This window comes from Vigna angularis, chromosome 1, assembly GCF_016808095.1.
Source record: "Vigna angularis cultivar LongXiaoDou No.4 chromosome 1, ASM1680809v1, whole genome shotgun sequence".
Lineage (NCBI taxonomy): Eukaryota > Viridiplantae > Streptophyta > Magnoliopsida > Fabales > Fabaceae > Vigna > Vigna angularis.
In genome coordinates, this window is record NC_068970.1 from 17,382,149 (window position 1) to 17,397,750 (window position 15,602).

At 28.7% G+C, this 15,602-nt stretch overlaps 1 protein-coding gene across 1 annotated transcript; it reads right to left on the reverse strand.

Annotated features, from left to right (window-relative positions):
* Window positions 1-339: 339 nt before the first annotated feature.
* LOC108341300 (1-aminocyclopropane-1-carboxylate synthase CMA101) lies at window positions 340-2,381 on the reverse strand. Its single transcript, XM_017579000.2, has 3 exons — window positions 2,116-2,381; window positions 1,719-2,011; window positions 340-1,597 (listed from the first exon to the last, which is right to left on the reverse strand). The coding sequence occupies exons 1-3, from the start codon at window positions 2,260-2,262 to the stop codon at window positions 634-636; spliced, it is 1,404 nt and encodes a 467-aa protein (XP_017434489.1). The 5' UTR covers window positions 2,263-2,381; the 3' UTR covers window positions 340-633.
* Between the last annotated feature and the right edge of the window lie 13,221 nt (window positions 2,382-15,602).

Genomic DNA, 15,602 nt, shown 5'->3' on the forward strand with positions numbered 1-15,602 from the left:
TGAATAAGGGCCGTCAACATCGGCAGCCCAATCCATCGTCATCGGCCCTTTATCTCGCCGGTGCCGTAAATTACGTACAAGTAAGCTCTTGTAAGTAGTGTGTGCCCCGTTCAACACATGTCAAGGAACCTATAAGCACACATAACGATAAGATGGTTGAAGAACATCATGATATGTCGATCTTCACAATTTTAATGCAATATTCTATTAAAGTACTTCTACTATTATTTAAACTGGGATCACATTAACTAAATTATATATTATATAGTAATCAAATTTCTCAGTGATTATGCCAAGAAGATTTCCGTATGACATGTAACTAATGCAGTGGTAGTAAAAATAAACATTTCATTTATGATACTAATGAGATTTTGTAGGGAATTAATGACTGAGATATGGAACAACTTATACAAACAAGGCTGACTAGAAACCCAACCACTACACGTCCACATGGACCGAGTGCTTTTTTTTCTTTCTCTCTATACATTAATTTTATCACAAAAAAATGAAGAAAAATAATTGGGAATTTTTCGAACTACTCCGCCAAAAATATTGGGGAGGCAGAAAAAGGGAAAAGAAAAAGAAATTGAAATGAATTTATGCATGAGCGAACACGCATGGACTAAGACCAGGCTACCGTTCTTCCTGTTCACGATGGTCGCGAGACGATAACCGGAAAACCCACTTTGTGAGAGACTTTCTTTTCGAGGTTCCGTTGAACAGAGCACTCCTCTGAGTGCAGGTGGACTCAACGACGAAGTTCTTCAAGCGTTTCATGGCCAAGGCGAGAGTCTCCTCGGACATGTTAGCGAAACACACACGGAACCACCCTGGTTCGGTGCAATGGCACGACGACCCAGGGGAAATGTTTAACCCAACTTGGTACACTATTTTCTTCCACAGCTCCATCTCAGCTTCGAACGTGTTCGAATGCAAAAGGTGTCTCATGTCCACCCAGCAAAACAACCCGGCATTGCTCTCCAGGCAAGAAATACCAGCTTTTTGTAACCCCGAAACCATCATTCTCTGTCGTCGCTTAAGCCTCTTCTGATTCTCGACGATGTAGTTTCGGGTGAACTTCTTGTCACCCAGCATGGCAGAGAGGAGGTACTGCGTCTGCGAAGAGACCAACCCAAAGCTCGACATCTTCGTTGCGGCGGCAACCACGGTGTCGTTTTCCGAGTAGATAGCGCCGACGCGGAAACCCGGCAAACCCAAGTCTTTGGATAGACTGTAGACAACGTGAACTCTGTTCCAGATTTCGTCAGTATCGTTTCGCTCCTTGAGGATTTCCATGACACTGACGAAGCCTGGAGAGCTAAAAACCGTCCCGGAGTATATCTCGTCGCTTATCAAATGCGTGTCGCTTTTCTCTTTGATGAAGTCGACGAGAAGGTTCAATTCACTCCGAGACATGGTGGTGCCTAGCGGGTTTGACGGGTTTGTCACCAGAACGCCTTTCACTCTCAGGTTGCGCTTGCGGGCCTCCTCGTAAGCCTGTTTCAGAGCTGGCTCCGTAATTTGGAAGTTGTTAGAACTTGTGCATTGTATTGGAACAATCTCAGCACCGGTTCTCCACTTGAGGTCTCTGTCAAATCTGTATAGAATAAAGCAAGGTCAGGGGAATGCATAAAAAAATATAAAAATAAAGTCACGTAAAATTTTGTAGCATGAAGTGGAATATAAGCGATAAGATTAAGATAAAAAAATATACGCACCCTGGGTAATAAGGAGTCGGAAGGAGGAATGCGTCTCCTTGTTCGGCGAGACAGAACATTAAGGTTTCGTTTGCGGAAGTGGCACCGGCAGTGAGAACGATGTGGTTGGGGTCGAAAGTGACTTTGTTTCCTCTGATTTCAGACATGAAATCTACCAATGCCTTTTTGAAGGAAGGGAGACCGTGGTAGTCCTGGAAAAGAGCCAGTTCTCTAAATATGGATTTGCCATCTCGTTTGAAGCCGGCGACGTCAGGGTTCTTAGCCAGCCACGACTCTAGGAGGTCGAAAGAGAGCTGCAAATCAAAAGAAAAATTTTGTGAGTGAAACAAGTTTTGAAGTAAGTAATAGAATAAAGATAGTGGTTATTATTTTGAAAAAAGAAAAAAAAATGTCTAACCTGATTCTCCGCTAAACCCATCTGGATAATTCCTTTGGGGTTATGGAGTTCATCGTAAGGGTTTTTCTCGTATTCCTGCCATCCTAAAAAGTATGAAGAGTCTTGGCCGTGACTATTGCACGTTGCTATTGTGGACAAGAGCCTCATTTTGTATGTTTGTGTGTTTGGGATGGTAGGAAGGAATGAAGAGGTGATGGCAACTGAGTTGATGGGCGAAGGAAGGAGAAGAGAAGAATATTTGGAGTGGAATGTTGAAGAGAAATTGGTGTGTGAAAAGAGGAGTAAGGTTGGTTATATATTTATAGTGGAAGTCGAAAAGGGTAGAGAGCCAAGTGGCAAGGCTGAAACAGTTTGAGAATAAAAAATGTAGGCTTTCTCGAGAGAGAGAGAGAGAGAGAGAGAGAGAGAAAGAGAGAGTGAATAAATGGGTTTAATTTAAAAGCGCTTTTGTCCACCGTCCGAAGCATGTCACGAGAAGTCCAGGCTCCCTAGTCCCTAGTATCGCTGAATAAGTAGCAGAGACTAAAATGTTATTGACAGTATTTGTGGAAAGTGTCTCCCAGCGGGTATAATCTCGCGTGGGATTTTGAGTTTATACGAGTCAAAAAATAATGAATGTTTTTGTTGTGTTTGTTGTTTTTATTGGCATGAAGTAAGGTGGTATTAATTATGTCTAGGTTTGTTAGAACGTAATGTTAATTGTGTAGATGCAGATAATGAAGGGAGAGGTAAGTTAAGAGAAAGTTGATAGGGTATTTTTTGTTTGGGAACTTATTAGAGACGCAGAGAAATCTCATGGAAAGTGGGTCAGTGTGACCCAGGAGGTCCATCAAAAGGTTAAATATGGACCCTTGGGGATGGTCCATGTGCTTCCTTTTAGCCGAACCCAGCCCAAGTTATGTCGGTATTTGGTTCTAGTACCACATTTTAACCTCCCCAAACATGTCCCAATGTCTCGCCCTTGCCACTGCCTAGCAAACTAACAAATTTATTGATTTCGAGTCTCCACTATAGAATCTCAATTTTAACACAATATCACTCATACGTTTCTCCCCTTCCATATACCTTTTAATTATACTCTCTCACCCACACTTAGAGTTTGCATCACGTAAGCATATCAATTTCATTGGTCAAACTTTTCAATTTCTATATATTAACACACATATGATTATCGCCATCATCATAATTGCTATTCAACCATATACCACTCAAAACTATACAAGTAAAATCTTATATAACTGCAACTTGTCATGTGACATGTGTGTCTTCCGATGACAACATGTTAGGTCCAATACTGCCTATTCGTAACAAAAACAATAATTATTCCTTATTATTCTATTATTTATTTAAAAAAATATATGTCAATTTTTTAAAATTTATGAGTATTCGTAAATAGGTGTGAATCTTTAAAAAAAATATTTTATAAATTTTTGAAATAAAATTACAAAAATATATCAAATAAAATATAAATTAAATTTTAATCATAACTTTTTGCATTTTCAAATACAAATAATATAATAACACATCCAATCCATTAATGCCTCCTACTTCACCTAAAATACCTCTTTATTTTGTCCGCCTCATTCATACCATTGAAATGGAACAGGAGAAACATTTTTTGGGGTTCAACACTCTCATATACGTCAATTTTCTTTACTGCTAACTTAAATTATGTTCCAACTCTCTTTTAAAACTCTGAATTCCTTCAACCAATAAATAATCATACATGAGAAAACAAATAAGATAATTTAAAATCCAGGGTTTGATTTTCTTCTGTAACCACGATAATAATAGTTTGTTTTCTACGATTATAAAATCTCAATAACAAAGATTCTCAATCAGGTGAGGCCCACTCTAAAAGGAGATGATGCAACAATGTAATACTTTCTAGATATCTAAAACGGTTGAAGATTGGTGATTCTGTTCAGTGTTGGAGCTATAATATAAAATATACAACTCAAGATAAAAAAAAAATAACAAATTCAAACATAAATAATCACAAATTTAAGAAATTAGAGGAAGGCGACCCTTGGGCAGAGAATCAAATCTCTGGTCGTTATTACTTGTCTGTTTCCATGTCTCTCAAAAACATAGTCAGTTTTCCTTTTTATTTTACCATTTTATCAATCAGAGTAATTATTGACTTAATAACTGTATATTTTTTGTTAATAAAACGGTTACTTATTTTTAATAATCTCGTATTAATCATGCTTCTCTTGTTCAAAAAACTTAAATCTGATGTCTTGTTTGAAAGATTTAAGTCTGAAAAGGTCACTTTTAACTAACTTTTTCACATGACAGAAAAAAAAAGGAAAAAAAAAACTAATCAACAAAAGTTAGTTTCAACTGAAGGAAAATTTTATTTAATTTTTAACTTCTTATGTGTCTTCTTTAAAAGATTTTAGGAGAAGTCCATCAAAGTATTAAGTGATGAACATATTTGTTTTTATGTGTTAAGTAGTAAAGTGGGGTTTGCATTTATTTATATTGTAAATTGATCCATCTCTACTTGAGATGAGATTTATTAATAAAAATCTTTAATTTTGATAAAATTTATTATATGTTTTGTATTTTTTGAATTTATATATTGTTACTGGTATATCTTTAGTAATTTAAATGTATTAACTATTTCTATTTTCTTTGGTTTGCATTTAGATTTTCTTCCTTTCAATACTTTTCTCTTTTCGAAAAGGTTTAACCACTTACGCTGGTCTTTTGTTAGTTTGAACTGTTAAACGTTAAAATATTGAAGAGATTGAGAGGATATTTGTCTCTTTTAAAGTGAGAAAATATGCAAAGGAAAAAAAGAGAGAGTAAGTTAAATTTAATGAATATTTGAAATGAGAAAATAGGTTGTGTTTAAATTTTTTTATAAGTTGTTTTATTGAAAGAGGAAAAATGAAACAGAGAAAAGTCCTGAATGCAGTTTCGCCCCTAGGTTTTTGTATAAACAAGAGGCATGTGTGTATATAATTAGTAAAAGGAAAAAAAAAGAATGCATAAAAATGATGGGGAAGTTGGTGGCATGGGAAGAATTAAAAATAAAAAAGAATGGAAAAGGAAGCAATAATAAGTGGTGATGAGTTGGAAGGTGTGATCCGCCCTTAGTTTTTTTGAGCTACCTGATTTGGTGATAGTATTAAAATGGATAAATCAGATGCATTAGGTGAAGTGATAGGCTCACATAAGCCAAAACAACAATTCATCTATTTTTAGTTATATCCCTGTTATTAGGTCGTTGCTAAAATGATTCTAACTCATCACACTCACTTACTTTTACTGTACTCACTTTCACTTTCATTGCGCCACTCTACCCCCTCCCGCTCACTGATTTCCTTTCTCTTTTTTAACTATAAAACTAACCCTATATAATAAACTCATTTAAATATTTCTTATATTTAATCTACACCAAATGAAATTCAAATATTTTTTATTCATTTCTTAATTATAAGATATTTTTAAGAAATGAACTCTTGTTTTTCTAAATCTAGATTAGGGATAATATTGCTTAAGAATTAAGTGAAAAGTATTGGGTAAAACGTAAAACACACAATTTAGAGTGAGTATTGTCTTAGTTTGTATTTTTGCAACAAAAGAGATTATATATGTGATAGAGATAGAGTTTCTGTTTTAAAACAGAAAACTAACTGATTTGAGCTACTTGACTTATTTAAGTATTATCAAATACTAACACTCTCCCTTCAGTCAAGTCCTCTAAAGACACAATTCCAGCTTTCTTCCTTAAGACTTTAAGCCTCTCAATTTTCAAGGCTTTAGTCAGAAAATCAGATAATTGCATTTCTGTGTTGCAGTAACTCAGTGCAATTCTCTCCTTTATTCACCGAATCTTTGAGGAAATTATACCTTACTTATATACCTTTGCTTCTCGCATGAATTATTGGATTTTTTAATCAGTTTATGGTAGATACATTGTTTAAAACATTGATGTCAGGTATAAAAATGAAAAAAAAAATTTGTTCTAAAACTAAATCATCATTCTCCTTTATCCCGAAATAGAAAGTTTATTCTAATGTCAAATAATTCACATCACTTAAAACAAAAACACCTTTAATTTTTTATTTCATTAATTAGTTTGCTTTCATATGAAAATTTATATATAGTTTAAACTACTAAAAATTGAAGCTATCTAATTATTAAAAGAACTCAAATTTACTACTATATTAAAAAATGTTGATTCAACTCCTAAAAATATACATTCTAAACTTTAACTTTGTCTTAATTGATTCTTAAAATTTGTTAAATATAAATAATGTGATTTTTTCATAATTATTTTTTAAGATTTATTATTTTGTAAATAGATTCCTAGATTTTCAATTTATTTTAGTAACTCCTTAAAACATATGTTCTTATAACTATATTTTAAACAAGTTCAGGTTAAATTATTAACCTAATGTCCATAATTGCTTCTTTTTACTATTAATTTTATTTGAACATTACAATATGATTTATAAATAAAGAAATAATAAAAGAGGAATATTTTTAATATCATATTTTATTATGTTTTAATGTTATAAAAATAATACTAATAAATTATTGGGATTTAAAGAATGATAAATAGTTTAAATTTTGTTGTTGGTAGTTTATCCTCAGTTTAATATTACAAATATTTGAGTAAAGGGTAAATTAAAGTATTATTAAAATAAAATAAAATTTAAGATGCTTTTTTTGTAAAAAAGAATTTAAAGATTAATTAGTACAAATTAAATCTTCAAAATATTTATTTACTATCTACAATAGAGTTGAATTATAATTAAAAAAATCAGAGTTCAAATTTTAATTTTATAAACAAAATAATAGATATTAAATAATCTTTTATATCTGGAAAATATATTACTATGTTGATGGTTTTTCTCCCTTTGTTTTTAAGATTGTTGCCAAGAATTGTGAGAGCCAGCTAATGTTGCGTTTACACATATGGCGTTTGAAGGTTGAATTGAGGTGGGTTGCCTTCAAAACAACCACGTAATCACAGTAGCCCTGTCTAGCAGCTAAAAGCATATATTCTGATGCACGACAAAGATTCTTAATTTAATAAAACCAACTATCATGTTTTAATATTATTGTTTTGTTTTTTAAATTACGGTATTTCATATTTAGAAATATATTTTTTTTAAAGAATGATCAAATTATTCCAAGAGTAAATTTAAAATAATTATTCTTTTATTCAAATTCTTCATTTCTTTTATTATTATAATAATTATGTTCTTATTTATAGGAAAACAAAATGATACTTTTTAAAAATATAAACCGAATTTAGTTACTTTTATTTTATTAAAATAATCAAACTTTAATTCATGACTAACTTACTTTTTGTTTTAAAATAGAAAGAATATTAAAATATTAATAAATTTTAATATAGCTAATTGATTGTGTTAATTAATGCGAAATTAGTTTTCTTTTTTAATGAATGAGAATGGTGGCAGTAGCTAACAATAAATATTTTACATTTTAATTTAACTATTATATTAGGGTAAGATAAATTGTAGTTATGTGAAATGGCTTGATTTCTCATCTCAAGATTCACAGTTTACTTTTAGCATTGGTAAATATTATGAGAAATGAAAGTAGCCAGATAAGTTTGTTAAATATACGAGCCAAGCTAATTCCAACCAATGTGAGTTGGTCGAGTTAACTTGGATTATTTTGAGTTTAGTAATTTGAAAAATGAAAGGAATAAAATGACGATTTTTTTAAAATATATATATATATATATATATATCAAAGTTTAATTAAAATCGTGTTAGCAAGGTTATAACTTATTCTACCATCTTTAAATTTTATATATTTATTACATATAAACTTTTTCATTAATAATATAGTGGAAAAGTACATATAATTCCATTTTAATATCATACGTTTATATAAAGAGAGGTACAGATAGATAACAAGAACATTTTTTAAAATAAATAAAAAGTAAATATTTATTTATGATTTTTATTATAAATTATCAATCCATGCGTGAGTATGAAGTAACTATGCAAGAGAGCAACATAAGAAATTTTCACACCTTCTGTGCGTGTAAGGTTTTCAAGGCGTTGATGATTAGTTCCGACAATGTGTACCGATAAAAGTTAAAACAAATTAATTGTATAACTTATTTCTTAAAAAGTGATGACTTAAATAATCAAAGTGGATTTAAAAACTTTTAAACTTAATAAATTTTGAGTATAAATATATACTCAAATTTTCTTATCATATTTTTTTTTTTATAAAAAAAAATACTAAACATATCTTTAATATATGTTATTTTAGAAAGTATGTGTTTTAACTTATTGGAAGATTCAATAACTTATTTAATATTAGATGGAAATGAGTGATTTTGATTTTTTTTTTCTTTGGGATATGGTGACGTATGCATCAATACTAATTAATTAAATTTAATTTTAATATTTACTTGCTCATAATGGATTGCTGTATGCAAAGTAAAACTCGACATCGTAACTATAGACTTTAAGATAATTTTAATGTATTAAAAATTTTATTTGATTGTTTTTTTCTCACTATGCCATTAAAAATTTTAATGTATCTAACAAAATTTTCATGATATCTATAGTTTATAATAGGTTAAAACCTCATATCTCAATAAAATAATTGTTCAATTTAAGAATGCATAAAAATATTTAAATTTTGTTTTTGAAAATGTTTAAGTGCGTCAACTAGATATTTAATACACTCTCTTTTTGGTTTGTTGTAAAACCCTATTAATTTCAAATTGGATTTGGGATTATTGGACCATGAATTTCGTAACAAACCCTTTTAACCTCTAATGGATTCCTTATGATCACAATAGTTATAGATATCAAGATGTTTTTACTTTGCTCTCTTAAAACAGGTTGTTTGCTTTTATGAAATTGGTGATTAAATTACGTGGCTTTCCTAAAACTATGGTATTCAACAAAGATACCATTTTTACATGTCATTTATGACAACATCTTTTTAACTTCATTTGGACAACATTAACATTGGAATATTAGTATCACTTATCACTTTCAAACTAATGAACAATGATTATTTAATAATTGAAAAATATGTAGACAAGGATGATAAAGGCTTTAAATACTTATATTTAGAACATTTATCCTGTAATTATCTTACTTCAAGCTTTGTTTTAATCAAATTTGATGATAATTTAGTTAGTAAATAGGAGTAGGTTTAATACTTTATCTACTTGGACATATTATTATAAATTTATATTCCTTTTGTAGAAAAAGAGGAGGAATTGAAGAAATTGGTAAAAAAAGTCTTTGAAAGATGAAGTCAAGCTCATAATGAAAGCAAATTTTGAGTTTAAGAGTCAAATTTAGCCTTCTTAATTATTGTTATTTTGAAGTTTAGCGTGAGAATTCTGAAACTAAGTGTAATCAGATTGAGGGTGACAATTACTAGATTGAGCATGAGAAGTTTGATGTACTAAATGACTCATTTTGAAAGTGATTTTTAGGACCCATTCAAGAAATTCGTGCATTATAGAGTTCAGACCTAGGTTTTGGAAGAAATTAGCTTCTCACGTAGTAGGTGGGCAGTTGGAAGGTTTTCCCTGTGCTTCCATGAATCTTCAACCTACTTTCTTCATTTTTGTATAATTTCTTCTTCTTTTTTCATCCGTGAGTAGCTAAACTCTTTTTTTGGATTAGATGTAACAACACTAAACTCTCCTATATATATATATATATATATATATATATATATATATATATATATATATTGTGTATGTCTTCTTCTTTGTATTTCAACACTAGTGTTTTACTTCTATGTTTTATGCTTGTTGTGGATTTCTGTAATCTATTTAGGACTTTGTTTGTGATTCAAAAATATTTTCATTGTCTTAATTTGAGGTAAAACACCCAATGAATAATGTATCTAAGAATGGGTCATGGTTTTATTGGTAATCTTTTAATCATTAAATTGCTTTGTTAAGTTACACATGAAATTGGTGCTTACCAAAGGAATTTAGGTTCTTTACACCTAAAACATTAGGGTTTTGAATACATTTGATGAATTGATGTTAATGTTGAAAGCCAAAATATTTGATTGAATATTACATTGCAAGATAAATATGTTTAGTTAAGTCAGTCTAATCTCAACAGTTTCACTTATTTTTTGTATTCTGGTTTCATGACTTGATTAGGTTAGTGAGTACATATTTATGTCCTCATTTAATTTTTAATCTTGAATTCTTAACTAATTTTTTTGTTTTAAAAGATTTTTTTAATTATGATTTATTATAATTGGGCTTATTAAATATGAAATACTAAAACATGTTGAAATAGTTTTTTAGTTACATAAATGTTCTTTAAATATTTTTAGGTGTTAGTGTAAGTTGAACTCATAGAGGTATAAAACTAAATTGGTTAAAGTTTCATGACATCTTATAGATAAATTCAATAATAGAAAATAATCAAAACCACAAAAATTTAATCTAAACATTTTATAAAGAATGCAAGAAAAATATGAAAAGTAAAGAAATTTGATTAAGTAAAAAAGAATGAACAAACAACAAAAATTGAACTTTGTGATTTTATCTTTTTTATAAAATAGACTTTGGTAATTGATAAATTTTAGTGATAAAAGATAATTTGAAAAATATATATTTTAGATATTTTATTTATATTTTTATATAATTATTTTATTTAACTATATTAGTAAATATTAAAAGATTATATTAGTAAATATTAAAAGATAATATCTGTGAAATCTTTTTAAATCTAGTATATATTTTAAAGATAATGTTTGCTATTATATATTTTTTTATGGTCCTTTTACCTAAAATACTAACATTTGGCTCGTCTTGTTTATATTACTTTATTAATGTTCTTATACAATGGACACGATATAAACACTAACAAAATATGAAAATTTATAGTAAAATTTTACATTTTAACCATGCTCATATTTTGATTTGAGTCATGCAAAAGATCTTTCAGCATTTGCATTCCTATACATTACATCATTTCTATAGTTATATAGGTCCCAAATTACAGCTATTGAAACTCACACAAAATAATGTTCCTTTGTGATAATTTTTTAAATACTAGAATAGATGTATTATCTACTGTTTATAACCCATTCAAATTTTACTTAATGTAAAAAGGAGAGGAATTTGTGCATTAGTTCAAATACCAACAGGTGTAAAAATTCTTAAAATAAGACACCAACACAATTTTTTTCTTTAAAATTGTGTTACAACTCCTTTTTTCTACTTTACTACTCAACGATAGCGATAATTCTTCTCCTTCCCCTCTTTTATTTTCTCCACTGCACCTCACTCCACAAATTTAATTTTTTTACAACTTAGAATATACGAATATATACTACTTGACCTAGTTATACTTAGTAGAAGTATATATCACTTTCATTTTAACTCGAACAAGTTAGATTATGAAATACAGATTTTATTGTTCCATAGCATTTTGAAAAATATTATATATATATTGTGTGATTGTTATTGTAATTATAGGTGATAAAAAAGTATAAAATATTTTTTAAAATGTACCAGCGCATACTACATCAATTATCATCTTAATTAATTTGAAAATGAAACAACATACTGCATATGGTGATAACTAATTAATGTAAAAAAAGAAAACCACTTTTTTCATCAACAAAATCTATATCGACATCAGCAATATAATTAATTAATATAGAATTTCTAAAATAGTTAATGTTAAAGCTATTTACTATATTAGAGTAGAGGTACCCAAGAGTAAGAGAATGCTGATAGCTAATTCAGGTTGCGAGGATTTTGTTAGGGAACATGGTTAGAGGGGAGACAGTGGGGAAAGTAGTGTGCGTGATTCTTCCTCCTAAAGTTCTTGTTTGTAATTTTCCTTTCTGTGTACTGCTACTTCCCATGTACCACTCTCCATTGTCAGACAGTTATATTATATTAACAATACTTACAAGGAAGAAATTACAGTCTCTATATTCTTTCAGCAACATTTCCACGCGAGCCATGACATCCAAATACTATCGTTTTCTGCCACCAACCACAATTTTCACCATCTGGGCACCATGAGCATGAAAAAAAATATGAGCCTGGTTTCTCTCACTTCCATTTGAGATTTTACAAAAAAAAGTGTTTGTAGGAAGGAACAACACACACGTAAATCTCCACACTGATAAGATATTGTTCGCTTTGAGTCAAGTCTTTACGAATTTGATTTTGGTACCACTTCAAAATATCTCTTATCAATAAGAATATCTTATATGTATTTAAACTCACTATTCGATGTGAAACTTTGTTTTTACCCAATGCATTAATGCGATTAGGACTTGCTTGAAGACCTCTTTTAACCATTTGTGACTTGCTGGTAGTGTAGTGGCATGGCAACAACAACGGCAACACTGACAATGGTGGGACACAGACTAAGGTAGTTGTGGTTATGATGTTTCTTCCTTTATTTCTTTTTCTTTTTCATTATTTTTTTAGTTTACAGGTTTTTGGGGTTTTTGATTTTTCTTGGCTGGGCTTTCAAGTGTTGGTGGTTATTATGAACTGTGGTTTCTGCGTCGTTGACTTATTTCTTATTATAATGTCAAGCTGATTTTTTTCTTCATAAAAGTGTAAATCAAAATTATTACTCTGAAAAATATTTTGCTTAATTACCCAGTCTTAACTTGATTTTTAATCACATTTATGAAGATATTTGGTTAAGTGTATTAAAAAATTATTTACACGTTCATGTTAAGTTGAATAAAAAGTAAAAAGTTATTTCTACTCCAAACTTAAGTGCAATATTAATTATTAATTCTTTTGAATTAAGTCTTAACTTTATATTGTTTAAATAATTCTATTAGTAATTTTATTTCTATCTATAGATTATTCTCTTGTAATTTTAAAATGTTTTTTTCTTTATTTGAATTCTAGTTGTCCCATATCTCTACTATTTTTTATTTAGTTTTATTAGTTTTGTCTTGTTTATAAGAAACACATACAATAATGAAATAGCGCTAGTATAAATTTAGGAATCTAAAATTAATTTTGATAACTATCATTAAAAGATTATCACACAAGTTCAATATAGACCAATGTTTAATATTTTACAAAAATACGATAAGCTTGAGTGAATATGATGAAACAAATATTTGGATTTAGTTGTCCCCCACCTTGAAAGAATTAAATTAAGGTAATGAATTATTATAAATAAGTATATTTTAGATTTTTTTTACTAACACGATATTTTTTGTACCAACAACTCTTTAAATTTCAACTGAAACTTGAAATCTCAATTATTTTTTTGATATTAAGTCACTGCTGAGTTTTAACAAACTAATATTGCTTGTAAAAAACATTCTCTTCATGAACTTCAAATTACAAATATTTTGCTCAATAAATAATACAAATTATGGAACTTAAAATTTAGACACTATATATTATTTTCAAGTTATTGGACACTTAAATAATTTCAAAGAGATTGTTTGTTTAGAATATTTTCTATTAATTTATGTGTGTGTGTGTATTTTGTAGTTACATTAACAAACTTAATGTTCGTTATAAATAAACAAAACATTTTTCTCTTTGAAGGCCATTTTGTAAGAAAAATAACTTTTGAGGATGTTATATGTGATTCTCATTCTAATATAAATTATGTTCAGAGCTTAGTAATTCTTGTTCTTATATATTGAAGTCTGAGTTTAGGCTACTATGTTAATTTGTTTTGATCAAACTATATCGGATAATTAGAAACAAAAGGAAGAATGTACAAACTAGAAAACAAGAACATTTACATTTATAATGCCATATAAGCAGTCCTTAGATAATAAAACTAGCAGTCACGTAAAAAATTATAGTTAAGTTTAGTTATAATTGAGTTTCATCTTTAGTATTATTAATGGTCTCGTATAAGAAATCACAAAACCTAATTAACATCATCGCTTTCTTGATTGCATTATTATTCTATTATTTAAGAAATTTGAGTTGGGACAGATGGGTCTCAGTTTACGCTACCATTGGCAGTGTAGGGTCGTTTAAAATGAATAAAGTAATTATATTTTTTATTCCCGAAATTTAAGTGATTTATTTTCTTGCTGGAATTGAGATGGATTGATTATTATAACAGTATTTTGATTTTGAAAATGAATAGTTAATCTAATCGAAATTTACGTTAACAATTTAATGCACAATATTTAAGGTCATTGTCTACAGAACTTTTTTTAGTAGTTTTAATTTGTACATGTTCTATCGTGCCATGGAAAGCGACTCTTTTTGGCTGTTTGGTGGATCATAAGTCCAAAAACTAGGGCTAATGTTTTTTTATTTAATATATATTCTAGTCAAAACAGTCCGTTCTCGTCATAAATTTTCACTTTATTTTTTATTCGTTTCATATGTTTTCTCTTTTCGTACAAAAGTTAGGTAAAAATAACATTACAAGTAGCGATGCAAGATAACGGAAGACAAGTTGATAGAGCAGTTTGCTTAAATTCAAAGGAAATACTTTTTAAAATAATCAATTTTAAAAAATTATTTATTCAAAAATTAGATAGATTTTATTACTCATTAAAATAAACAATTTTCTTTTTAAATGAGTAGCCAGATAAATACATAGAAAATCCAAAATTGTTTAATTTATTAAAAATATTCTAAAAAATAAATGCAAACAAATTAGGCTCAATATTAGTATGCATAATCGGCAGTTATTTGACGAATATGAAAATTAAGGAATAAAAATAACTTTTCCAATGGAAAAAGTTAGCCATTGAGTATTTGGAATAGAATAAAGGTGATATCTTAAAAATGGTTTTGGAGTAAATTTAATAAGCCTACAAATTATGTATTACTATTTACCGTTAGTTGGTACCCGTCTATTTTTTTTTTATCATTGAAATGATTGTTCTAAATTAATATATATAGATGAATATGTATCTATTTTCTTTAATGCCTATAAATATGATGCTTATTACTTAACTCTAAAAAAATGTAGCATTAGACTCTTTAAAATTTAAAAAAATTACAAGTTTAACAATTGGAAAAAATTATTAAAGTCGATTTATAATCACAATGTGCACAAACTTATACAAGTTATTATTGAACTCTTTTCTGGATAAGAGAGGTATAGACGGTGCTTTTTGATGAAAGATATTTCTACAGTAATAGTTAGGTGAATATATCATCAAGTGTGAATGTGTGAGAAAGTTGAATATGATTCTAGGATTTCTTTACTATTCTTCTTATTTTTTTATAATTTATTTTTGTATATAATTTGAAGTATTCCAATCTTACGTTTATACATTATTTGTTACTGATAATAGCTTGTAGTTTTCAGAATCCATCAATTACAAATGCTAACATTAATATTAAAAAAAAAGGTCAATAATAAATTATTCTTATTCGGGAAAGGATAAAATCTTATTATGCCAAACATATAGCTGACATAATTTAAGACATGTTTGGTATAACTTATTTTAGGAAAATAATTTATTTTGCCTAAATTATTTAATATTGAACCGAAATCGAGTGATTCAAA

Coding starts and splice junctions, on each gene's coding strand:
- LOC108341300 (XM_017579000.2), bottom strand. CDS start 2,262: ATGAGGCTCTTGTCCACAATAGCAACGTGCAATAGTCACGGCCAAGAC. Junction 2,012..2,115: donor TGGGTTTAGCGGAGAATCAG/GTTAGACATTTT, acceptor TTTGATTTGCAG/CTCTCTTTCGACCTCCTAGA. Junction 1,598..1,718: donor CCGACTCCTTATTACCCAGG/GTGCGTATATTT, acceptor TATTCTATACAG/ATTTGACAGAGACCTCAAGT.